At 45.3% G+C, this 25,724-nt stretch overlaps 1 protein-coding gene across 7 annotated transcripts in view; it reads left to right on the top strand.

Moving 5' to 3' along the window:
- Window positions 1–25,724, top strand: part of LOC124874883 (V-type proton ATPase 116 kDa subunit a 1-like) — a 66,919-nt gene that overhangs the window by 15,502 nt on the left and 25,693 nt on the right. For all 7 annotated transcript variants that reach the window (XM_047376487.1, XM_047376489.1, XM_047376491.1 and 4 more), the window contains exons 9-14: window positions 13,834–13,927; window positions 16,033–16,245; window positions 21,197–21,347; window positions 24,811–24,950; window positions 25,048–25,211; window positions 25,378–25,468. In XM_047376487.1, coding sequence (XP_047232443.1) covers window positions 13,834–13,927; window positions 16,033–16,245; window positions 21,197–21,347; window positions 24,811–24,950; window positions 25,048–25,211; window positions 25,378–25,468 — 853 coding nt within the window. The remainder of the gene's footprint in view (window positions 1–13,833; window positions 13,928–16,032; window positions 16,246–21,196; window positions 21,348–24,810; window positions 24,951–25,047; window positions 25,212–25,377; window positions 25,469–25,724) is intronic.

Consider the following 25,724-nt stretch of genomic DNA (forward strand, 5'->3'; position numbering starts at 1 on the left):
CAGAGACAAAGAGCCTAATGTTTGGAGACATGTCTTGTGGTCTGATGAATTGAAAACTGAAGATTTTACCAGTTTTCAGTTCCTTCTTATTAGGAACAAATTATAGATTCGGTTCTGTCAGCCTAAAATGAATCAATTTATGTTCATAGTTCAGCACCTACGACTTCCTTGGGCTACTCAGACTTTTATTCCAACCACTTCCGCCGTAACATTCCTATAATCTACACAAGCCCTCTGCAACGCCCCCCATGACGTCACCCCGCCGTGCCTACTTCTATCATTACACAACATTCCCATTACATTAAGTTCAAAGTTAACTTTATCCGTAGCTTCACTCTCTTATCCAAACAACAAAACCCAGAACATTTCCCCTGAATTTCTTTCCTTAAGATCAGTTCTTCACTTTATAGGATTACTTCTTTTTTTTATTCTCAAATCACATTCTATAATCATACCCCACCTATCCATAAAATTGTGATATCATATCCAAACTTTACTGTTATACCCCATATACATGTAGACATTACGAATGTCCTCTGCCTCACAGCTTTAGTCTCTATGGTTTTGTAATCCTTCTGCCTAACCTTGTTCTCATAACCCCAGGTGTAGTGTGGAGTTTAGTCATTGGCGATGAAATAGCCGGGCTTGCTTCTGCTGAAGAGTCCACCTTGGACTGGTGCTCATCTTAATTCACATCCTTAGATTCAGGGTCCAGCATTGGCATGAGATGTTGACGATTTTTCCTCAATGTCCCTTGTGGTCCACAGTGCACTGCCACAGTGTATCAACAAGTGTCTCTGGAATGCTGTGAAGATGAATGACATCAGTGGATCTTGTTGGACTGAGCTGTGCTATTTCAACATATTTGGAAAATAGTCTACCACTAACAAATAGGTCTTGTCTCTCAAAGTGAATAAATGTGCACCCAGTTTTTGCCAGGGTCTGTCAAGGAGTTTTGTTGCCTTTAGTGGTTCTTTCGAGTTTGTTCTTTCTTTGATGCATTCTCTGCACTTTTGAACAAGCTCACCTATCTGGCTGCTCAGTTCAGGCCACCACACTGTCTGGCCAGGACGTTCTTTGCGTTTTACCAACCCTGGTGACCCTCGTGTGTTTTCTCAAGCAGCTCATGTCTCATGTTTACAGGTATTGCTAATCTTGTGCCATGCGGAAGACGTTTGTTGTGCACGTTGTTGTGCACTGCCCTCTCATGCCAGTAATGTTCAACTGGTCCTTGCAGCTGGTTCGGTCTGGCCAACTTTCCATGCAGTATTTCATGACCTGAGAACAAACGCTGTCCTCACACAACTATGTCTGGAGCTCAGCCAGATATCTATCACTTGTTGGAAGATTCTCCAGCACACACTCAACATAGATGGCCCTTTGTGAAGTGCCCTGATACGACATGTGTTGTGAATTGGCGCTATATAGATTAAACTGAACTGAATAGGTGTAAGTATCCTCCATTAGGTCACAGTCCGCTCTGTAACACCTCTGTTTAGTGGAGGTAGTCACAACCACCGACACACTCTCAAGTGTGTCGGTGGTTGTGAGGTTTTTTCCTGGTGTGCTTGTGATAGTATCTCATCAAACACATCCTGAATCTCTGGATCCGGGATGGCAGTGAGTTCAGAGCCTGGCCGCCAAGTAGACTTACTAGAGGTTTGTGGTCTGTGTCCATTTCAAAGTGTAGCGCGAGGATGAAATCACAAAATCTCTCACAAGCTCACGTCACTGCAAGTGCCTCTTTTCCCGGTTGTGCATATCAATGTTCTTTGTCTGTTAGTGATCTGGAGGTGTAAGCAACGGGTGACAAACCTCTAAATTTATTTGTAGCATCACTGCTCCTAACCCATATGTAACCTATAGGAATAAGCATCAGCTGAAGCAATAGCTTCTTGTTAGGGTCATAAAGCTGGAACACAGGGGTGGCTCCAGTATAGCTTTTGCCCCTTTTCCACTGGCTCGATTTGGCCAGCTCGGAACAGCTCCGCACGGCTCTGCAAGTTGTGTGTTGCATTTCCATAGACTGCATTTCACTCCACTGAAGGGAACACCTCCTGGAGGTGCGGCTTTAAAGCGATGTGCGGTGAAAACCTTGTCTGGCCTTGATCAGTTACATCAGCAAACATGTTTTCATTCCTTGTCGTACCATCCAGGTGCCGCTGAATATTGCAGTTTACTATGACCGCCAGAAAAGCTTGCACTGCATCGTTGCTCCAAGGGGTGATGCTTCCACATAACTTCGTGGACTCTATCATATGTTTCTCTCACTCGCTTGAATGCACGTTTGAAAATAGTTGTTTGTTTTTTTACGCTGGTTGACTCTTACGGCTGGCCGCACCCACGGCCAGTCAGCGAACAGCCGTTTTTTCACGTCACGTACAGTACTGACTCGGCCTCGCTTAGGCCTGCAGAAAGAGGTACCAAAAAAGTAGGTACCGGTACTGAAATAACAGTAATGGAAATGCTCGTGAAGCGGGCCAAGTGGAGCCGAGTCGGGCCAAATCGAGCCAGTGGAAAAGGGGCATTTGAGTGCATTTCTATGGGGGCACAGCAGGCCAACCCCAGCCCCCCTGTCATGCTGGAGCTCTGGACTTTGACATTTTTTCAGACAAAAAGTCAACGCCAGTGGGCATGTTTACCTAGAGTGTGTTGGACCATTTGTTTGCTGAATATTGGACCATTTACACGTTGCTGGACGCCACTATGCCCTTTTCAACGTCATCTGCCATTTTGTACCGCAGGAGAGCCTGTTCCTACAAATCCCGGTGGGCACCGCGGCTGATATGACGGGGCGTCCCTAGGCTGACGTCACAAGACACTATATAGGAAGGCGCCTATTTTGAAAACTCGCCTTCAGCTGGAGACCGTGACGCGGTGACCACGCAACTGAAGCATCATCTGGAGAAGAGTCCCGAGTGGATTTCATTTATTCTCCTTTGTTGGCCAACGAAAAATTCATAACTGAGGTTTCTGGAATGAGAAGGCCATAAATTTCACTTTGCCGATCGAAGACGTGAGTTTAACACATAACAAAAAAAAAACACGGAGTTTCAAGGAGACGGATCGCCACCTTGTTTTGTCCAGTCGACTCCTGACGGTCAGATCATATATTCCCCTTTCACCAAGAAGGCCAGAGGACGAAGATTGATCGCTCTTCCTGAAGTTAACTGTGGACGCATATTAACTTCCAACTTTTTTTTTTCTTCAACTCTGCTCAGAAGGAAGACGACAAGTAAAACCCATCCTTTATTTTTATTTATTTCATAGAAAGTCTGGGCAGGGTAGAGGAGGTTTTAGTGCGATTAGATTCGCCATTTAATCTAATGTGTTCTGAATTATATGTGCATGCAACCTTTTTATTGAAACTTTGATGTGCCGTGTTGGATGTCTGGAAGCCACTGTGCTACCCAGCTTTGTGTGTGCTTTGCGGAGTTATTTACCACCTGAGAGCAAGCGCAGGTGCGCTGTGAGACTGGACTGTTATAATAACCTCATGGTGAAATTCACCAATTTCTTTGTCTTCACCTTTACTGCCTTCTAGCTTGCCACCAAAAGTTTTATAACACTTTGTGTGCTCACCCCGCGCAAAGTTGGGGGATGTTTTATGACTGAATTGCAGTTTGAGCTCCGCTCCCAATCTCCACTGACCACCACATCCCTTTGTCATATTATCATTTTCCATATCTGCTCGTTTGATCCCCACTGCTGTTTTGCTTTATTTTGTGTAGTTAGATATTTTACCCCTTTTGTGTAGAACTTTGCATGTTTGAGTAGGTGAAGATTATTAAATCGGAAGAGCAGATTGTATCAGGGCTGTGATTTAACAAATGTTCACATAGATAAACAGAAGGCGTTTTGTATTTATTTTGTACAAGAGTGATTAGTCAGTCAAAATAAGTTTGAAGTTCCACACGTTTCGGCAGAAACGGTCGATTAAACAGTGACATCTCTGGTAATAGTTATTAATTATTACGGTTGTAATTATCAAAGGCGTTGAGCCACAATTATAACACCAGAAGACATCTCTGGTCTCGATTCATAAATGAGGATTTTGGTTACGAAATTAGTCAGTCAGTCAGTCAGTCATTTTCTACCGCTTATTCCATAGTGGGTCGCGGGGGAGCTGGTGCCTATCTCCAGCAGTCTATAGGCGAGAGGCAGGGTACACCCTGGACAGGTCGCGAGTCCATTGCAGGGCATCACACAAACAACCATGCACACACTCATTCATACACCTAAGGGCAATTTTGAGAGACCAATTAACCTAATAGGCTAATAGGTTAAGAAATTAATTTTGTCAAATTATGATTTTTAATTATAATTATTGATAAAGATTAATCAATCATCATAATTCTAACATATGGCGTCCCTTGGTGGGCCTTAAAAAGACAGACATCACAATTGTTTATTCTGTTGCACAGAATAAACAATTGTGATCTCCGTTAACTAGACGTTTTATTGTGAGATTTTTGAGTTTTGCAGAAAGCGTTCGTGAGTAGGGGATATCTTGACTAGAGTTTGCTAAGTTCTGCTGCAGAGGATAAAATAATCTTTCAGAGGTGTTTGTTGTGGATGCAAGGTGAAAGTTGGTTTAACTTGGGGAACATTTTAAGTTAATTTCCAGCCGGCCAGCCTGCTGCATCAGCTGCCGAGAACCAGTGCTGATAAGCAGCAGACCTGCCCCAGTGTCCGCTGGGCGTAATTACAGTTGTGACCAACATTATCCCAGTCAGGTAGAGAACAACACCTATATCTGATGGCCATTTAATAAAATTGCAGTGGCAGCTTAATTTCCCAAACCGCAGACCTGCACTCTGTACTATCTGGTGGTCACTAGTGAAAATTGCATTTCCTACTTTGATTTTAATCACTCAATTCATTAACACAGGCAGATAATTCCATAACCTATGATCAAAAGGGCATAACTTAAAGTTGAAAGTTGAAGTTACAGATCATTCATTACCACTTTTGGATCAAATGTAAGCGTTTTTGCTGGGTTTTATTGTGTGAAGCAAGTTTTGATCTGACTCATAAAACTAATTTAGTTGTCTAACTAGAAGGTAGGTGATCCATATTAGAGAGCACTAACATTTATTTGAAGCTAAGAACAGCATTGAATGTTTAGTTACGTTTTTCCATTTTAAAAATTTTATTTTGAATTTAGTTTTGGGTTATTTCAAATTCTTTCTCTTCTTTCTTTCCCTTTTTGTGTGTGTTGGCTTGATTACTCCCACTAAAGCATAGACAACACAAATCGGTTTGAATGGTCAAACCTGTGTGCCCATTTTAAGCAAACCCATACACCTGGAAGATACATATATGAATCAGACAGCTAGCTGAACAGCTTAGCCTGTTGTGTGCTGCTAATTAATTTAGAAATCATTTAATCATAGAACAGCCTAGCCTGTTGTGTGCTGCTAATTACTTTAGCAATCCTTTAATCATAGAACAGCCTAGCCTGTTTGTGCTGCTGCTAATTAAATTAGCAATCATTGGTCACTGAACAACTCAGTCTGTTGCGTTGCTGCTAATTTCTTTAGTGGTGGTTCATAGATAAACAGTTTTGTGTGTTTGCATTGTGCATTTTGGGCCAAAGATGGAGGGAACATCCCAGACTGCAGCTGGAGCTGTGTGTATGGTGGAGGACCCCATAGGAATGCAGGCACAAGAGGTGATTGGGTCATTGATTCTGTTGTCCCCAGAGGAGTGTAAAGGTCTCAATGATTATGGCATTGAGCAATGTGAAGCCAGGATTCAGGAGTTGTTCCAAGTCATCAAAAACCCACCAAAGGACAGACGGGTCTCAGATGTGTTAGGACAGCTCACTCTGTTATATTAGCGAAGGTTGATGTTGGAAGTTGACCAGCGTGTTAAACTGCAGTTCGAGCTGAATGATACTTTGCAGACGGTGGATGTCCTTAGAGGTGAAATAACAGAAGTTGGAAATAGATTGGAGACAATAGAGGGTAGCCATGCCACCCACCCATCCCTGGAGGAATGGGGAACCGAACCGAAACCCACCTCACAGGTTGAAACCTTTGAAGGTGAGCCACACTGGCAAAACCCTGAGAGAACCTGCAGGTCAGATATGGAGGATGTAGAAGCTGCTCTCCAGAGATTACCTTTCCAGGCTCATGGGGTTCCCCATACATCCACCGAGGCAAGAACAGGTGTAAGTAGTCAGAATAGGTTCAGTGGTGCGGTGCCCCACCCCACTATAATGGCTCAGAGGAGAGCAGCCTCCAAACTTGACTCGCAGTACGGTCTTCTACGATCCCTCACCTCCGCCAAGGCGACAGGAAAGCCACCCCTGGGATTCAGGTGGTTCCTACCGCTCTCAACCACTGCCCAGGACCCGAGTCCGGGAAGCACAGGGCCCACCGTTGTACCGTGAGCAGCCTCCACTGCCTCCGCCGAGGATGAGGCGTGATGCACTGATACACCCTGAGTGCAGCCGGAGTGAACTCTCCGATGATGACTCAGATGGGCCGGCACCAATCCCTGAGAGTGGATTGCGTACCCGCCAGCTTGAGTCTCTGGCCAAAGACATAGAGCGTTTCGACCCTGATAATGCAGAATCGAACATTGATGATTATCTTAGGGAAGTTGAACGCTGTCTCCTACATTTGTACAAACCATCAGCACGGGAAAAACTGAAGCTCATCTGGAAGACAACATCCAGGAGCATCCAAGTTTTCATGGAGAGCCTGACTCCTGCAGTCCAAGACCATTATTCAACCCTTTGCGAAGCTTTAAGGGAAGAATATTTTGTGTACACGGACCGGGCATCCGCCACACTTGGTGCTTTCACTATCCAGCAAAAGAAAAGCGAAGCACCCAGGGAGTATTACCGGCGCTGGAGAGCTGTTTATTTCCAAGGACGCAATGCGCCCGGCATTGAGGAGGAACATGCATTTAAATCCCTGTTCCTCCACAACCTTCATGAAAGTGTGCGATACGATGTTACTATGTATTGCAGAACCAAGACCATGAGCATGCAAGAGATCCGCAAATATGCTCAGATGGCGTGGGAAACACATGCTCACCCAACCAAGGGACCAGAGGGCGAGGCTAGGGTTTTACGGATACATGCAGAAAGGAACAGCCTTGCGTTGGAAGATCAGGAAATGCTTTCAACCAGAACCCATGTGAAGAACAGGTTCAGGGAACAACGTAGGTTTGGTGAGCTGGACCGGGGGGGTGGTACTGAATACTAACCACAGTCAAAGTTGCCGGACCACTTCCGGTCGAACAGACGACCTGACCATCACGTGAAGCCTAAAGGTAAACCAGATGGAAAAGGGTGGAACCGACACGCAGAAGGGATTATGGGGAAAGAGATGGAGGAGGCCTTACGTAAGATGGTGACAGAAGCAGTACATCAGGCCATCACGCCCCCACAACCCTTGAAACAGGAAGCCGACCCTCCAGTTAAACCAGACCCAAACTTCCCGTCAACATGACTAGGCGTGGACCCAGTCTCCACAGCCATCACAGTCTACCTGATCGGATGGGGAGAACCTGGGAAACTCCAAGAACCCCTTGGAACCTCTCCAGGAGAAACACCCCAAACCATCTTTCCAAGGTTCTCAGGTAAACTGAACCAAAATGGACGTGCACGTCGTCTATACTGTCTGATCATGATAGGAGGACGTTTCCAACTGAGTTTCTATTTTAAAATAGGATCGGAGATCAACCTGATGTGCTCAATCATGTTTGAGGAGGTGAGTAGAGCCATGCTCTCCTTCAATTAACCATTTCAGGTCAAAGCCTGTGATGTAAGCATCACCAACCACACCCAAGACCAATCGGGTATCACTAGTCGGGTGGAACTGGACATCACACTCAAAGACATGACTCTGGTGCACCCCATCTATATGTGCACATTGAAAAAAGAGCTTTTTCTTGGTGGCCAGGACCTGCTGGACAGGCTGGCCCCACTCATTGATTGCCACCAGGACCAACTCTGGGTCCGGGCGGAGGTGCAAAACCCACTGGGTGTAAGCAGCAAACCACACTTTGTGACCAACCAGGTCACCAGCTTAGAGGAGCCCAAAGAACCTCTCAGGCCCTCGTCAGAGCCGGTCATGTGCACCTCTGAGACACAGCTGCACCCAGCCATCCAGAAAACGCCTGCCAGATGCAGTCATGCATTGCTTGGCTCTTTAAAGAACCCAGGTGTGAACACTTACAACCCCAAAGTGGTGGAAGGTGTACACCTGGAAACCATGTTCATACCAGAAGTGCTACTAGCATTCTGGCTGGGAAATTCATCAACCATTAGAGAGCTGTATGACCGCTTGTGCCAAAAAGACCCCATTCGTAACTGAGGCACAACACAGCCACACACTCCTTTTAGCAGACGGGCTCCGCCCTCTCCTTAAGACAGACAGAGTATGCACCTCCAGTGTGCAGATTGGCATAAAACAGCTTTCCCATGCTCTCAGCATGGTTACAACAGACCGAAGGGGGATCACATTCTCCTACGCCCATTACTCTCCGGTGGGGTGCCATAGGAGCTACAAAGCCACACTCCACACCCTCCAACAGATGGCGTACTGGCCTCCAACGTCTCACGACACCCAGGTCTACATCAAAGGATGTTTAACCGGCTGCCAGTTTAAGCCATCCCAGCCAATCAGTCAACCTCCGCTTCAGCGAAGGATGGTTACATTACCTTGGTTCCACCTTCGGACCAACTGGGTCGAACCAGCTCCAAAATTAGCAGGAGGTAAAAAAATTCCTCCTAACTGTGACATGCAGCTTCAATAAGTCTGCACCAAATGACATCGTTATCCCAGCTGCTGCTCTTTTGCTGAACCAGATGAAGTTCTACATCGAACTCTCCTCCCTAAGAACAGAGCTTGTCTCCATGTCCGGGAAAGGAGAGACCAATGCGTAGGACTAGTTAAATAGGTGCATGTTTCATAAACTCACACTAACATGCACTAACCAGTAACAACTTTCTTCAACAGAAACAGTTAAAAGTATAAGTACCTTCTAGGACACAGTGTTAAACTGTAAATTGGCACAATAATTTTCATTAACACTCTGCATGCACAGCAGACCTCACAAAAGTGATTAAGAATGATGTAATGGACACACACATTCCCAGAGATTTCATGCAAAATCTTATTAAAGGAGGTTGGTTCATCTGTAGACAGCCCCACCGAGGCACAAATACCTACTGGCCTAGTTCTGCTGAACTTATTAGAGAAAATCCTAAGTCCACCACAGCAGACACCTTGCAACCTCCACAAACACACCTGGCTTATAGCCTAGGTACTGCAATTAAATTATTTTTCTCCCTCTTTTCGCATCTAGATAGTTTAGAGACAGGAGTCATATTAAAACCCATCATCATTTGGAAGAGCTAATTTTAAACATTCGGGGTTTTTTTTAAGATTACACACTGCATACAGGCAGGTTAAGCGTTTACAGGTCAGGATTGATTCCCTCACATTCATTCCCCCACGGTTCATAGCACCACCTTTGCCAATGACTCAAGGTTACCAAAAGCTGATGACCAAAAGAATGTAATGACGATGTGAATGTATTGTCCTGTATTTTCTCATTGAACAACATAGAAAGGTATGAGTTAGTCAGAGTTTAGCCCTGCCCAGGCTGACCTCTACTCTGCCCAGCCACAGATCCCTGATTGTTCAGCAAAGGACAGAATGGTCCCAGTAGCTTCAAAGACTGCGATTCATCTCACCCTTTGAACCTATGGGGGAATGTCAGACCATTTGTTTGCTGAATATTGGACCATTTGGACATTGCTGGACGCCACTATGCCTTTTTCAACGTCATCGGCCATTTTGTACTGCAGGATAGCCTGTTCCTACAAATCCCGGCAGGCACCGCGGCTGATATGACGGGGCGTCCCAAGGCTGACGTCACAAGACACTATATAGGAAGGCGCCCATTTTGAAAACTCGCCTTCAGCTGGAGACCTTAACGTGGTGACCACGCAACTCAAGCATCATCTGGAGAAGAGTCCCGAGTGGATTTCATTTATTCTCCTTTGTTGGCCAACGAAAAATTCATAACTGAGGTTTCTGGAATGAGAAGGCCATAAATTTCACTTTGCCGATCGAAGACGCGAGTTTAACACATAACAAAAAAAAAACACGGAGTTTCAAGGAGACGGATCGCCACCTTGTTTTGTCCAGTCGACTCCTGACGGTCAGATCATATTTTCCCCTTTCGCCAAGGAGGCCAGAGGACGAAGATTGACCGCTCTTCCTGAAGTTAACTTCCAACTTTTTTTCCTCTCTTCAACTCTGCTCAGAAGGAAGACAACGACAAGTAAAACCCATCCTTTATTTTTATTTATTTCATAGAAAGTCTGGGCAGGGTAGAGGAGGTTTTAGTGCGATTAGATTCGCCATTTAATCTAATGTGTTCTGAATTATATGTGCATGCAACCTTTTTATTGAAACTTTGATGTGCCGTGTTGGATGTCTGGAAGCCACTGTGCTACCCAGCTTTGTGTGTGCTTTGCGGGGTTATTTACCACCTGAGAGCAAGCACAGGTGCGCTGTGAGACTGGACTGTTTTGATAACCTCATGGTGAAATTCACCATTTTCTTTGTCTTGAACTTTACTGCCTACTAGCTTGCCGCCAAAAGTTTTATAACGCTTTGTGTGCTCACCCCGCGCGGAGTTGGGGGATGTTTTATGACTGAATTGCAGTTTGAGCTCCGCTCCCAACCTCCACTCACCACCACATCCCTTTGTCATATTATCATTTTGCCATAACTGCTGGTTTGATACCACACTGCTGTTTTGCTTTATTTTGTTTAGTTAGATATTTTACCCCTTTTGTGTAGAACTTTGCATGTTTGAGTAGGTGAAGATTATTAAATCGGAAGAGCGGATTGTATCAGGGCTGTGATTTAATAAATGTTCACATAGATAAACAGAAGGCGTTTTGTGTTTATTTTGTGCAAGAGTGATTCGTCAGTCAAAATAAGGTTGAAGTTCCACACGTTTCGGCAGAAACGGTCGATTAAACAGTGACATCTCTGGTAATAGTTATTTATTATTACTGAGTTTTTAACGGTTGTAATTATCATAGGCGTTGAGCCACAATTACAACACCAGAAGACATCTCTGGTCTCGATCCATAAATGAGGATTTTGGTTAAGAAATTAATTTAGTCAAATTATGATTTTTAATTATAATTATTGATAAAGATTAATTAATCAATAATCATAATTCTAACAAGTGTATCCCATCCATACCACACTTTGAAATTTTTCAACCAAAAGTGTCTCAAAGACTTACTCATGCTGTCATGCTGGAGGGGGTTTTTCTCATAAGGGCCCAAAATACCTCCATACTAGTTAACGCCAATGGGCATGTTTACCTAGGGTGTATCCTATCCATACCACAATTTTTCTCAGTCAATGCACAAATGCATTTACAGCCACACAGACATTTTGCAATCACAAATCTCCTGCCTCGTCGTGACTGAACGACTGCCAAACCAATACGCAGCCAGGTGAAGAGTTTCACCCTATTAAGCAATTTTAAAGTGAATTTCATGACACAACTTAGCAAAACATGGGTCATTTAAGACATAATACCAGTCAGAATAAAATATGTCACTTTTGTAATGGTTCATAACTGTTCTGTTGCTTAAAATAACCCCAGAGTTCAGAGAGCAAAATGACTTACCACTTGGTTTGTGGGTGCTGTCATGTCTGACAAAGCTTCCCCAGTGTCTATTTATACTGCAGCGCCACTTCAGGAAGTAATGGCAACTGGCTCCCACCACCAGGGAACCTTTTCTGACACATTGCAAACATACAAAGTATCCAATTCAACGTGCGCCTGGTGTCCGCGACAAAGCTAGTCATGGACTACAGTCTCCCCGAGCCCTCCGCCTTGACGCACCCCCTGTGACATCATCCCACTGTGCCCACTTTTATCATTACACAACAATATTTTGACTGAGAAAGTGATTTGTTTAGACTCAGTTTTTAAGTGGTTTTTGGGCAGTAAAAAAACACAATTATATTAAATAACTGTCACATAGTTGAAGATGAGAAAGGAAGAAAAAAGGGACAGAAGCATTCATAGCATATTTATTTTTGATCATTTTAAGATCAGAATAAATCCAGGTGGTCTATACTGTATATATTTTTGGTTCTGATCTCAGTCCCATAGAACATTAGTGGGCAGACCTGGAAAGTTCTATGAGCAAGGCGGCCTACAAACCTGACCCAGTTAGACTGGTTCTGTCTGGAGGATTGAGCCAAATTTGTAATTTTGCCATTATTCTGACATTTAGCAAACAGAAATAATTTAGGTAATCCTAGTTAACCTAAAGCAGGAAATGCTTAGTTTGATATATTGTCACACAGTGAGAAACTAATGGTTTAAACTGATTTCAATGAAACTTTTCTGTAGAAAAATGAATTCCTTCTACATTTTTTCTATGTCTTTCACAAGATAAACTGGGAGAGAATACAGTGCACTACATTTAAATGGCTTTACACATCTATGCTGAATAACTTACAAGGTCACAGAAACTGGTCTTTCTTTCTGCTCTCGGTGGAGGAGGACGCTTTTTCTCAGTCTCCCACCCCCTCCCATATCTGCCCTGCTTCAGCTCTGTCTTGTCTTTGGAGCCTCTTTTTGCAAATCTTCCACATTCTTAGTTATGGATTTGGTCAGCTGGTCTCTCAATGCAATTGATCAAATTTTCTCGAGTAGAAGACAGGGTGAAGGAGAGCCCAACTTGTCCGGACTGGACGTTTTTCTCTGGATACACAATGGACTCCTGGCAGAAGTGGAGGATTGTGTGTCGGTCGATAATGTCAGTCGAGGATGTGGAAGATGTGTATATAATTGGATGTTTGATATCAGGATTTCTGCTTTTTCTGCTTTTTCGAGAAATTCGGAGTGTCAGCAGCTGTTCTGGCTATTGTAAGGCTGCCTGGCACGTGTGATGGAATCTTCAGGGCGATCAGCACTCAGACTGAAATGTTACGTGAACTGAATCGCAGACTGGATGTGATCCTTAGGATCGCAGGCAGGTTGCGGTTCCTGGACTCAGGGGTGAAATGGGATAAATTTTGGAGAAAGTTGTTCGCTCGGATCTGGCAGAAAGACCATGAATTTGGCTGTTTGGATTCGCCTTTGAGAAGCACCAGCGAGACTCTCAAGGCTGACGGAAAATTAAGAGTCAGCCTAACCCAAATAATTATTGTTTTTCTGAATCTGGCTCCCCTGCACGGCCTTGATGGCTGGCTATCTTCAACTTCTCCTGGAAGTTATGTAAACATGACGCTCTGCTCCCTCTGCTCCCTCCCTTCCCTGAGGACACCTGTGGACCTGCTCAGAACTGTGTGGCCGGTTGATGAACATTCCAACGAACCATCAAGGACAATGGCCTCTGTGACAGTGCTTCATGGACTTACTTGCACACAATCACTTGCACACACACACATGCTCAAGATAAACATATGCACCCCCTCACACCACCTTCACCGTTCCCGGCATGATGTTGTTTTGTCAACTTGTTGCTTCTTTGTGCTGAGGTTTTTTGATATCTCAAACTGTATCCTGCTAAGGATAAAGTGTGAAATATGATTTTTTTCCTCTACTTACCTAATGTGGCCTCTTTTCTCATCTAGCAAGGGCAGCGCCTGTGAGTGGGCAGCAAAGCCTCGGTGACCCGTCCCCCATTGTCTTGTGTCATGATGTATGTTTGGATGGGTTGTACTGGAATTCTAATTTCCCCTCGGGGATCAATAAAGTATCTTTGAATTGAATTGAATTGAATTGAATCTCCACCTAATGATGGATGAACTCCTCCAGGTTCCGGGCCTCTCTGTACCCATGCCCAGAGACCCCCCAGGAGAGGAAGGAGATGCTGGCTGGAGTCAACAGTCGCATTGATGACCTCCAGATGGTGAGTTGCAAACATTCCCATGTCACATCAGTTGATGATTTGCTGTCTTAATGAAAAAAGTATTAGTTTATAGAAATAAAGGACGGAGGTTGACCTTTGGAGGATTTTTTTTCGAGAAACTTTGCTTATGTGTCAGACAACACATAAACCCCGCAAGACGTAAACATGTAGATGGGTTCGACTAGAGGTGTAGATGATTTTGTCCATACATACTATAAAACCTTCATACAGGTGTGTAGTTGCCTACACAGGTCAGTAGGCAACTAGATGTTAACTAAGTGCTGAGTGGGAAGGACACTCCCTCATCACAGTGCAGCACCAGAACTGAGGTGGACCTACCTCCACCAGTCTCATCGAGCTATCATATCAAGATTAGTTCTCCCCCCACTCCCTATGCCCCCCTTCCTGCTCCCCCCTTTTCACACATCTCCAGCCCAACAGACACTCCTCCCTGTCCCCGACTACTGTCATCTACAGCCAGCCCCTCCACACCCATGCCTCCAGCATTGTGTTATGAGGTCAGTCCAGTTTATTGTTGAGGTAAACACCCAGGTACTTAAAACTGTTAACTGTCTCGATGTCCTCCCCCTGGATGTGTACTGTTGTTAGGTGGTGTCCTCCTGAAGTCGATCACCATCTCCTTTGTCTTACCGGTGTTCAAGCACAGGTGGTTGCACTCACACCAGTCCACAAAGTCCATGATGACCGACTGGTACTCATTCCCCTCAGACAGATAGCCCACAATTGCTAAGTTGTCAGAGAACTTCTGGAGATGACAGCTGTCCATGATGTAGGTGAAATCCGCGATTTAAAGGGTGAAAAGAAATAGTGACAGGAAAGTACCCTGCGGGGCCCCAGTGCTGTAGACTACCACCTCTGACTCACAGCTGCGGAGCCTCATGTACTGAGTGAGTGAGGTAGTCAATGGTCCCGGCAACAAGGTGTCCATCCACTGCCATGTCCTCCAGCTTCCCCTGCAGCTTCCCCTGCAGCAGTGCCGGTCTGATGGTGTTGAAAGCGCTGGAGAACTCAAAGAACCTGACTCTCACAGCACTCCCAACGGTCTCTAGGTGGAGGAGCACCCGCTAAAACAGGTAGATGACAGCATCCTCTTCTCCAATGTTGGGCCTGTAGGAAAACTGCAGCAGGTCTAAAGTTGCGCTCACCACAGTGCAGAGGTGGGTGGGGAAGAGACTCTTTATGGTCTTCATCAATTGGGAGGTTAAGGCAACTGGTCTGCAGTGGGCCGATTCTTTGGCATGCATTGTTTTAGAAACTGGAACCAAACAGGAGGTCCTCTGGAGGACAGTGATCTTCTCCGGACTGACACTCAGTTTGTACATGTGGTTGAGGACCCCACAGAGCTGGTCTGCACAGGTCTTCAGCAGCCTGTAACTGATGCTGTCTGGTCCTGCAGCTTTCCTCTGCTTCAGCTGCCTCACCTCTTTCCTCACCTGGTCTGATGTAAGAAGGTCTGATGGAAGATGGGGGAGTGAGTGGGGGACTAGGGTGGACTGCTGAGGGTGGGTGGGGCCAGAGTGGGGCTGGTGCTTTGTATAGTCTGAATGGGGTGTTTTGTGCTGCAGTGTTTTGCTGTTCATATGGAAAAGATGGTGTTTAGGAGAATATGGCTGGAATCCAGGCTGAGGTAACTGGAGGTGGGGTTTTGACTGTGAGGCAGACATTAACTGCCTTAGGGAATGACAGTGTACTGACTTTTGGGGAAGGACAAAGCATCAGAGTGTTGGTGGCTTGGCACATGCTCCAAGTGTTGCAGCTGGAAAGTGTGGTGCAAGCTAAGGCTGGAGTAGCACGTTTCATTATCTCTGCTTTACTTGCTGCTTTGCTAAACTGGATGCACTCGAGAAGTCAGCATAGAGATGTAGGTTTATCAAAGGTGGAGTAAGTCCTACAGTATGCAGCAGGTAAATAATGCATCATAATAATCAATACAAGGCTCATATGCAAATTGCAAAGGGTCTAGTGAGGGGTTCACAAGTGAAGTGTTTGAGAAGTGCTTTGGGTCTATAGTCCTGGAATGCTGTGGGTTGCATGTTTGGTGTGATCCAGACTACTGCTTTACTACTGCTGTACTACTGCTTTAGGTTTTGAACCAAACAGAGGACCACCGCCAGCGAGTTTTGCAGGCTGCCTCCAAGACCATACGGGTGTGGTTCATTAAAGTGAGGAAGATGAAGGCCATCTATCACACACTGAACCTCTGCAACATCGATGTCACCCAGAAGTGTCTGATTGCTGAAGTGTGGTGTCCTGTCTCAGACCTGGACTCAATCCAGTTTGCTCTGCGCAGGGGAACAGTGAGTTCATCGATTCATGACACAAACACACACATACACACACTTGTTTTACTATATGTTGTTAGGACCTTGCATTGACTCTCATTGACTTCCATTAATTTTCAACCCTTTCTATGGCCTGACCCTGACCCTACCCCTAAACCTAACCATTACCAGTTCATGCCTAACCTTGACTCACACATTAGTCCTCAACCTAACCCCTAGCAAAATACCAAGTGAGGACCTCGAAAATGTCCTCACTTTACAACGAACGGTCCTCACTTTGATGGTGAAACACGAGAAATGGTCTTCGCTCAGATGCCAATATAGGAGCACACACACCCTCACAGCATTTCTGCCATCTTTCAGAGGATGGTAGACTGATACTCCCTTTTCTTTCACTCATGGTTAGTAGAGCGTTTATTATCAATTGTTTTTTTGAAATGTCAGTGAGAACAGAAACTACCCATGTGACCCTGATCAGAAGTCCATATAACCTAGTTCTTTGTTTGACCCACTTCAACATCAATTACAACCTCAAATGTTCGCTGGTAGTTGTGGATGGGACTCGTTCTTTTTTCAGATTCTAAATCTCCCCGTCCTCTTGTTCCCCTCAGGTCAGGATACTGAGCTGGCCACTCCAGAACCTTCATTGTTCTTGTAGCTAATGACAGGTCAACATGGTCTTGTGTTTTGGATCATTGACACGTTGGAACGTTCACGTATGTTCCAGGTGCAGCTTCTAAGTTGATGAGAGCAAATGTTCCTTAAGTATTTTCTGATAACTCACTGCTTTCATCCTTCAGTTCTGATCAACTCCCTGAGCCACTGAAGCTGAAACATCCCCTAACCATCTGCAGCTTATTAACAATCACAGTAGTATATTTCAATCAATAATTAAATAAACAAGATATAAACAAAGATGAAATTTAGCTATGCTAAAGGGTGATTCTAAAAGGAATTAAGTATGACTGATTCAAAATTTGATAAACTCAAGGTTTTCACACAGAATTTGGACTTAGCTCTGAGGGAACATTTGGAGATGGAACAAGACCTTCAAGGTCTGGCAGAAAACAGCCTGAGACACCTTATTCTTAGGCTTAGTCCTGTTGTGTCACCTTTCAGTGAACTGTGCTGGGTTTATTGACTTGTGGTTCTGAACGTCCCGTTCCTCAGTTTAGTGGACAGAGGGAATTTTGGCACAGCATGGAACTGGTTTCTCCAGGGGGAAGCAGCTGTCTTCTCTCAGCACAGGCACTACATGTTGTTCCTCTTTCTGTATTTACAACCAAACAATGACCCTGTTGGATATTTTAGGTTTCAGTGTATCTAGCAAAGGTGCATGAAGGAAAAAACAAAAAAATAAAGCTTCCAGGAAGATTAGATTGGACGTTAAAACAAACAGATTGAATAAAAATTATTTCACAACCATAGCACAAAGAGCTTATGTACTAAGGAAGACGTGTAGATGGACAGGTATGAGGCTATCAGGGGATAAGTGATTAATTAACTTCTTAACACAGGAGCTGAACAAAGATACACAGATACACTAGGGATAATCTAACAGGAAAAACACAAGTATCAACTCAACGGCAACAACTAGAGAACATGAACAACACCCGAGGATCATACCCAACGTCAGGGTAAAGACCTTTTCTAAAGTCTAGGTCTAAATATGAGGTGTGTTTATTTGTGTTAGTGATGACGTGCAATAAAAATATTGATTCAACAGAAGCTTGGCAGTTACTTAGTGTTATCTCATTTTAATTACATTTTAATCAAGTAGCAATATTAATCCCATGTAGTGTTTTGGCTAAATTAGTTTGTGCTCGTACTCGTCGTCTTCCGCTTATCCGGGACCGGGTCGCGGGGGCAGCAGACTCAGCAGAGACGCCCAGACGTCCCTCTCTCCAGACACCTCCTCCAGCTCCTCCAGGGGGAGCCCAAGGCGTTCCCAGGCCAGCCGAGAGACATAGTCCCTCCAGCGTGTCCTGGGCCGTCCCCTGGGCCTCCTCCCAGTGGGACGTGCCTGGAACACCTCCCGAGGAAGGCGTCCAGGAGGCATCCGGTATAGATGCCCGAGCCACCTCAACTGGCTCCTCTCGATGTGGAGGAGCAGCGGCTTTACTCCGAGCCCCTCCCGGATGGCCGAGCTCCTCACCCTATCTCTAAGGGAGTGCCCGGCCACCCTACGGAGGAAGCTCATTTCAGCCGCTTGTATCCGGGATCTTGTTCTTTCGGTCATGACCCAAAGTTCATGGCCATAGGTGAGGGTAGGAACGTAGACCGACCGGTAAATTGAGAGCTTTGCTTTTTGGCTCAGCTCTCTCTTCACCACAACGGACCGGCACAGTGCCCCCATTACTGTGACAGCCGCACCGATCCGTCTGTCGATCTCCCGCTCCATTCTTCCCTCACTCGTGAACAAGACCCCGAGATACTTAAACTCCTCCACTTGAGACAGGAACTCCCCTCCAACCTGAAGAGGACAAGCCACCCTTTTCCGGTCAAGTACCATGGCCTCGGACTTGGAGGACCTGATCTTCATCCCAGCCACTTCACACTCGGCTGCGAACCGCCACAGCGCATGCTGTAGGTCTTGGCTAGAGGGGGCCAGCAGGACCACGTCATCCGCAAAAAGAAGAGTCGAAATCCACTGATCCCCAAACCAGACCCCCTCCAGTCCTTGGCTGCATCTAGAAATCCTGTCCATAAAAGTTATGAACAGAACCGGTGACAAAGGGCAGCCCTGCCGGAGTCCAACACGCACCGGGAACAGGTCCGACTTAGTGCGGGCAATGCGGACCAAACTCCTGCTCCGCTCGTACAGGGACCGGATGGCCCCTAATAAAGGGCCCCCGATTCCATACCCCTGCAGCACCCCCCACAGGGCATTACGAGGGACACAGTCAAATGCCTTCTCCAGGTCCACAAAACACATGTGAACCGGTTGGGCAAACTCCCATGAACCCTCGAGCACCCTGTAGAGGGTATAGAGCTGGTCCAGTGTTCCACGGCCGGGACGAAAACCACAATGCTCCTCCTGAAGCCGAGGTTCGACTATCGGTCGGACTCTCCTCTCCAATACCCTGGCGTAGGCCTTAACAGGGAGGCTGAGGAGTGTGATCCCCCTGTAGTTGGATCCCCCTGTAGTTGGAACACACCCTCCGGTCCTTCTTATGAAGGGGGACCACCACCCCAGTCTGCCAGTCCAGAGGCACTGTCCCCGACCGCCACGAAATGTTGAAGAGGCGTGTCAACCATGACAGCCCTACAACATCCAGAGACTTGAGGTACTCAGGGCGGATCTCATCCACCCCCGAAGCCTTGCCACCGCGGAGCTTTTTAACCACCTCGGTGACTTCAGCCTGGGTGATGAAAGAGTTCAACCCCGAGTTCCCAGCCTCTGTTTCCACCACGGAATGCGTGATGGCAGGATCGAGGAGATCCTCAAAGTACTCCTTCCACCGCCCGATAATGTCCTCAGTTGAGGTCAGCAGTCTCCCACCCCCACTATAAACAGTGTTGGCGAAGCACTGCTTCCCCCTCCTGAGGCGCCGGACGGTTTGCCAGAATTGCTTCGAGGCCAACCGGTAGTCCTTCTCCATGGCCTCACCGAACTCCTCCAAGGCCCGAGTTTTTGCCTCTGCCACAGCCCGGGCCGCAGCACGCTTGGCCTCACGGTACCCGTCAGCCGCCTCAGGAGTCCCACAAGCCAACCACAGCCGATAGGACTCCTTCTTCAGCTTGACAGCATCCCTTACTGCCGGTGTCCACCACCGGGTTCTGGGATTGCCGCCGCGACAGGCACCAAAGACCTTACGGCCGCAGCTACGGGCAGCTGCATCGACAATAGATGCGGAGAACATGGTCCACTCGGACTCTATGTCTCCAACATCCCCCAGGATCTGGTCGAAGCTCTCCCGGAGGTGGGAGTTGAATACATCCCTGGCCGAGGGCTCTGCCAGGCGTTCCCAGCAGACCCTCACTATGCGCTTGGGCCTGCCAAGTCTGTCCGACTTTCTCCTCCTCCAGCGGATCCAACTCACCACCAGGTGGTGATCAGTGGACAGCTCAGCCCCTCTCTTCACCCGAGTGTCCAAAACATGCGGCCGAAGGTCTGATGATATGACAACAAAGTCGATCATCGACCTCCTGCCTAGGGTGTCCTGGTGCCAAGTGCACTGATGGACACCCTTATGTTTGAACATGGTGTTCATTATGGACAATCCGTGACTAGCACAGAAGTCCAATAACAAAACACCACTTGGATTCAGATCGGGGAGGCCATTCCTCCCGATCACGCCTCTCCAGGTGTCACTGTCGTTCCCCACGTGGGCGTTGAAGTCCCCCAGCAGAATAATGGAGTCCCTAGAGCCAGCCTAAGCATCCGGGGATCGGGCCGCTGAGGTCTCCACCTTCGTCCGCCACCCAATCCTCTTTGCACCGGTAAATTAGTTCGGGTTGAACTCAATCATTAAAGACTTACCTATTTTGGCTCTGGACCCACACATCTGGTCCTACAACGGACCAAGGCCAATTTATTAATAATACAGTACCACTCATAATAAGGGCAAACCATTGTGCTTTACAGGACACAAAGAAAATAAAGCATTAGATGAAATACAGATATTAAAGGCATGCAAAAAGCAATGTAATGAGTCCATCAGAAATTATTCTAAAACATTTTCTGGTATCAGTCATTAGAGGCAAGAACTAGATTTTAACCCCTATAGTGGAGAATCTAAAGAAAGATGAAAAATAGGTTATTTTTAACTGTTTGTTAGTGAAGATATGTTTTGAGTACCAAGTCTAGGTCTGGATCCAGACCACAGTCCTCTACTTGGTGAGCTCTACTTTAGAGGGGGCTGAATGCCACTTAAACCAGTTAAGGCCATTTCAAGGTTGATGTTTTGTCCTGCCTCCCCAGCTGGGACTAAATTTGTCTGAAAAGCAAGGCTTTGTTTGACAGGAGAGAAGCGGCTCCACAGTACCTTCAATCCTGAACAGGATGCAGACCAAGCAGACTCCACCTACCTTCAACAAGACGAACAAGTTTACATCAGGCTTCCAGAACATCGTGGATGCCTATGGGATTGGGAACTACCGGGAAATAAATCCAGGTTTTTACACAAAATGATTGCTTTACGTGTTTGTTTCTTTTAGAGTAAAATTACGGATAATATGTATGAGTGTTTATATGTAGTTAATCGTGTTAAGCACAGACACATCTAAGCCCTTATTTGAAACTTTTAACTTAATGGTTTTAAGGAAATATTGTCTTTTACTGTCAATGTCTTAAACTCAATAGAAACAATCAGTAATAAATGAAGGATTTAAAACAGGGAGGAAGTGAAAAAACACCTGATAAGTTGATTTAATAATTTTGTACCTTATTTATTGTAATGTATGTTGTTATATAAGGATGTGTATAAATTGTTATATTATGTATGCTGTTATATGTTGTTGAAATATAAGCCCCTTGTTCAGAGGCAACCTGTAATAAAGAAAACTGTGAGAAGATGGAACCAGGAAGCTAAAGAGGCCCTGTGAAGTTGCTTTGAGGCTACAGACTGGGACGCACTGTGCTTCCCCAATAACAAACCCTGGATCACCAGTGACCTGAAGGATCTGCTTAACAAGAGAAAAAGAGTCTTCAGAGAGGGAGACAGGGAATTATTTAGGAGCATACAGAAGCAACTTAAAGTCAAGATAAGACACAGCAAGGAGGTGTAGAAGAAGAAACTGGAGAGCAAGCTCCAGCAAAACAATATCAGAGATGTGTGGTCAGGGATGAAGAAGATCACGGGTTTTAAGCAAAAGGACAATCGGACCCATGGATGTCTGAACAGAGCCAATGAACTTAACACATTCTTCAGTAAGTTCAGTTCAGAAACAAGCTCAGCATCCTCCTCTCCTGCTCTCAGCCAAACAGACATCCCACCCTCCTTTGACCCACAGCTTTCCTGTCACACCTCAAATGTTTTATCTTCCACCTCAGCCATGGACCTTTCTGCTTCTACATGTTTGTCTTCAACCAAATCAGAAGATGCAGATGTTCCCTTTGGCACCTCTTTCCATCTATGTGTCTCAAGAAGTCAGGTGAAGATGCAACTGGAAAGACTGATCCGAAATAAGGCTGTAGGTCCAGATCGTGTCATTCCTAGAGTCCTGAAGGGCTGTGCAGAGCAGCTCTGTGGGATTCTGCAGCACCTCTTCAACCTTAGCCTGGCCCAGAAGAAGGTTCCAGTGTTGTGGAAGACCTCCTGTCTTGTTCTGGTACCAACGAAAACTCACCCATCAGTCCTCAATGACTATAGACCTGTTGCCCTGACATCCCATATCATGAAGGTCCTAGAGAGGCTCAGGTTGGCCCACCTGAGTAAGCAAACAAACTATCAAGACCCTCTTTAGTTTGCTTATAGTGGTGGAGTTGGAGTTAAAGATGCCATCATACACCTGCTTCAATAAACCCACTGTCATCTGGACAAAGCCAGCAGCACTTTGAGGATCATGTTCTTTGATTTCTCCAGTGCATTTAATACAATCCAACCTGATTTGCTTTGTCAGAAACTCCAGAAGACTCAGGTGGAGGCCTCAACAATCTCCTGGATCAAAGAGTACCTGACAAACAGACCACAGTTTGTGAGACTGAAGGGTTGTGTATCTAACCAGCTAGTCAGCAGCAGGACCACCATTGGGGACTGTACTTCCACCATTCCTTTTCACTCAGAATCATCGGAGAAATACTCAGATGATTCTGCAGTCGTGGGGTGGATCAGAGATGGAAAAGAGGCTGAGTACAGGGCAGCTGGTGGATCGCTTTGTGGCATGGTGTGGAAATAATCATCTCATCTTGAATGTGAATAAAACAAAGGAGATGATTGTAGATTTTAAGAGAAACAGGAATAGGTCAAAAACTATTTCCATCATGGGAGAAGAGGTGGAGGTGGTGGAGGAGTATAAATACCTCGGTGTTCACCTGGACAACAGACTGGAGTGGAGATGCAACTGTAAAGCCGTCTACAAGAAGGGACCGAGCAGAATGTACTTCTTGAGGAAGCTTAGGTCCTTCAGTGTTTGCAGCAAGATGCTGCGTATCATAAGTCTGTTGTGGAGAGTGTGATCTCTTCTGCCATCATCTACTGAGCAGCATCTGAGCCAGGGACTTAAAAAAGCTAATAAAGAAGGTTGGCTCTGTTCTGGAGACTCCTCTGGAACTTCTGGAGATCATTGTGCAAAGAAGGATTCTTCATAAAACAAGATCATTATGGAGAACCCTGAGCATCCTCTTCATGAGACTGTCCTACAACAACAGAGTGTCTTCAGTCAGAGGCTTCTTCAGATCTTCTGTAAGACAGAGCGCTACAGGAGATCCTTCCTGCCCACAGCCATCAGCATCTACAATGGCTCTTTGAAGAAATCTGCATAATATGAGCTACAACAACATTTAATTTCCCTTTGGGATTAATAAAGTATTTTTGAAATGAATTGAATTGAATAATTTAGTTGTATGTATTTAAATGTGCTTTGGTGTATTGTTTGGCCTAAACATGTTTGTTTTATTTCAGTCATATTGGAATACTGATCTACAGTGCTGTGAAAAAGTATTTGAACCCTTAAACAGTTTCCTTATTTGGTTGTTTTGTCCCATTTAAATTTTTCAGGTGATCAAACTAATTTTAATATGAGCCATAGATGACCTGAATAAAAAACACAGATTTCAGTTTAGAATAGCATTTTTTGAGGGAAAAGAACCAACTTGGTCTCACAGATAAATCAGGAGATAACTGTGGTTAAACACAGTTTTAATTCAACTTTCCCAGTGTTACGCAGGCCTGATTATTGTTAGACCAGTAGAATCAGGAAATCATCTAAACAAAGGCTATCAGACAACATGAAGTAGGTGAAAAGATCACAAGAAGCAACACATTTCGCTGATCTAAAGCAATTCCAGAACAGATGAACAAAGTTACTGACATCTATGAGCCTGTAATGGCTCTGTAAGCTTTTCCTAAAACCTTGGGACTCCAGAGAACCACAGTGAGGACCATTATCCACAGATGGAGAAAACATGGAATAGTGGAGAACCTTCTCAGGAGTTGCTGACCTACCAGAATTACTCCAAGAACTCATCTGCAACTCATCCAGGAGGTCACAGAAGAACCTAGAACAACATCTAAAGCTCTGGAGTCTTCACTGCTTCCATTAAAGGTTCAAAGTTCATGATTCAACTATAAAAGAAAAAGAGACTGGGTGAAAATGGCTTCCTGGGTTGTTCAAGGCCAGAACCACTGCTGACCCAAAAGAACACAAAGGCCCATCTCACATTAACCAAAATGCCTGAAATCAATCCCCTAAATGTTGCACCAAGAATTTCATGTTAAGTCAATTACACATTATTAGCTAGACTATGGCATCATTAACTGGTTTATTCATCATTTTTAATATTCGGAAGAAATTTGCCATCATTACTTGACAAAGGACAACATGGTCGGTACTCAAACTGGCATAAAGTAACATCTACGTTGATTATTTAAGGAGTAAAACTCCACAGTTAATCAGTTTTTCTCTCCTCTGTTCCAGCTCCATACACCATCATCACATTTCCCTTCCTGTTTGCTGTGATGTTTGGTGACATGGGTCATGGAGTGTTGATGACCTTTGCTGCCCTCTACTTGGTCCTCAGAGAGAGTCGAATCCTCGCACAGAAAAGTGACAATGAGGTAGTGTTCCTCAGAAAGCCTCGTGATAAGGCTGATATCTACTCAGACCAGCCATTAGAAACACAGGATGTATCTAAGTTGTGGTTTGGATTTGCAGATGATCAACATGGTTTTCGCTGGCCGCTACATCATCCTTCTGATGGGGATCTTCTCAGTCTACACTGGTCTTATTTACAATGACTGCTTCTCCAAGTCTCTGAACATGTTTGGTTCTGGTTGGAGTGTCAGGCCCATGTTCAGTACAAAAGGAGCCAACTGGTCGTAAGTCAGCCAACTCTCAGCTTTCCTGACGTCAGGTCATCTTCTGTATCAGCTCTCCTTGATAAGGAGGATTCATTTCCATGTTCTGAAATGTGTTTTTCCTCAGCATCCTGGAAAATGTATGAACTCTATGATAATGAAAGAATTCGCTGTTATTTTGTCCCAGCTTTGAGACACTTGATGGAAATGCAGTTCTGCAGTTAGATCCAGCTGTTCCTGGGGTGTTCAACGGGCCCTATCCTCTTGGTATTGACCCGGTAATTCACTGACACTAACTAATAACTAAGATGAATAGATAGCGTATCTCTGTTGGGAAAACACCTGAAACAATACAAAAGGTTAAATCTATGTTGATGGATCATTGATTAATCCTATACTATTGAGACAATTTGGGCCAAATTCAGTTTATCACATAAGCAAACTGCAGATAATGACAAACAAACCATGTGGATATAAAACATAATTACCCAACATGTGAGCAGGTACATGATGATGACGAAGGCTAACCATAGG

This window comes from Girardinichthys multiradiatus, chromosome 10 (genome assembly GCF_021462225.1).
Source record: "Girardinichthys multiradiatus isolate DD_20200921_A chromosome 10, DD_fGirMul_XY1, whole genome shotgun sequence".
In the NCBI taxonomy this organism is placed as follows: Eukaryota; Metazoa; Chordata; class Actinopteri; order Cyprinodontiformes; family Goodeidae; genus Girardinichthys; species Girardinichthys multiradiatus.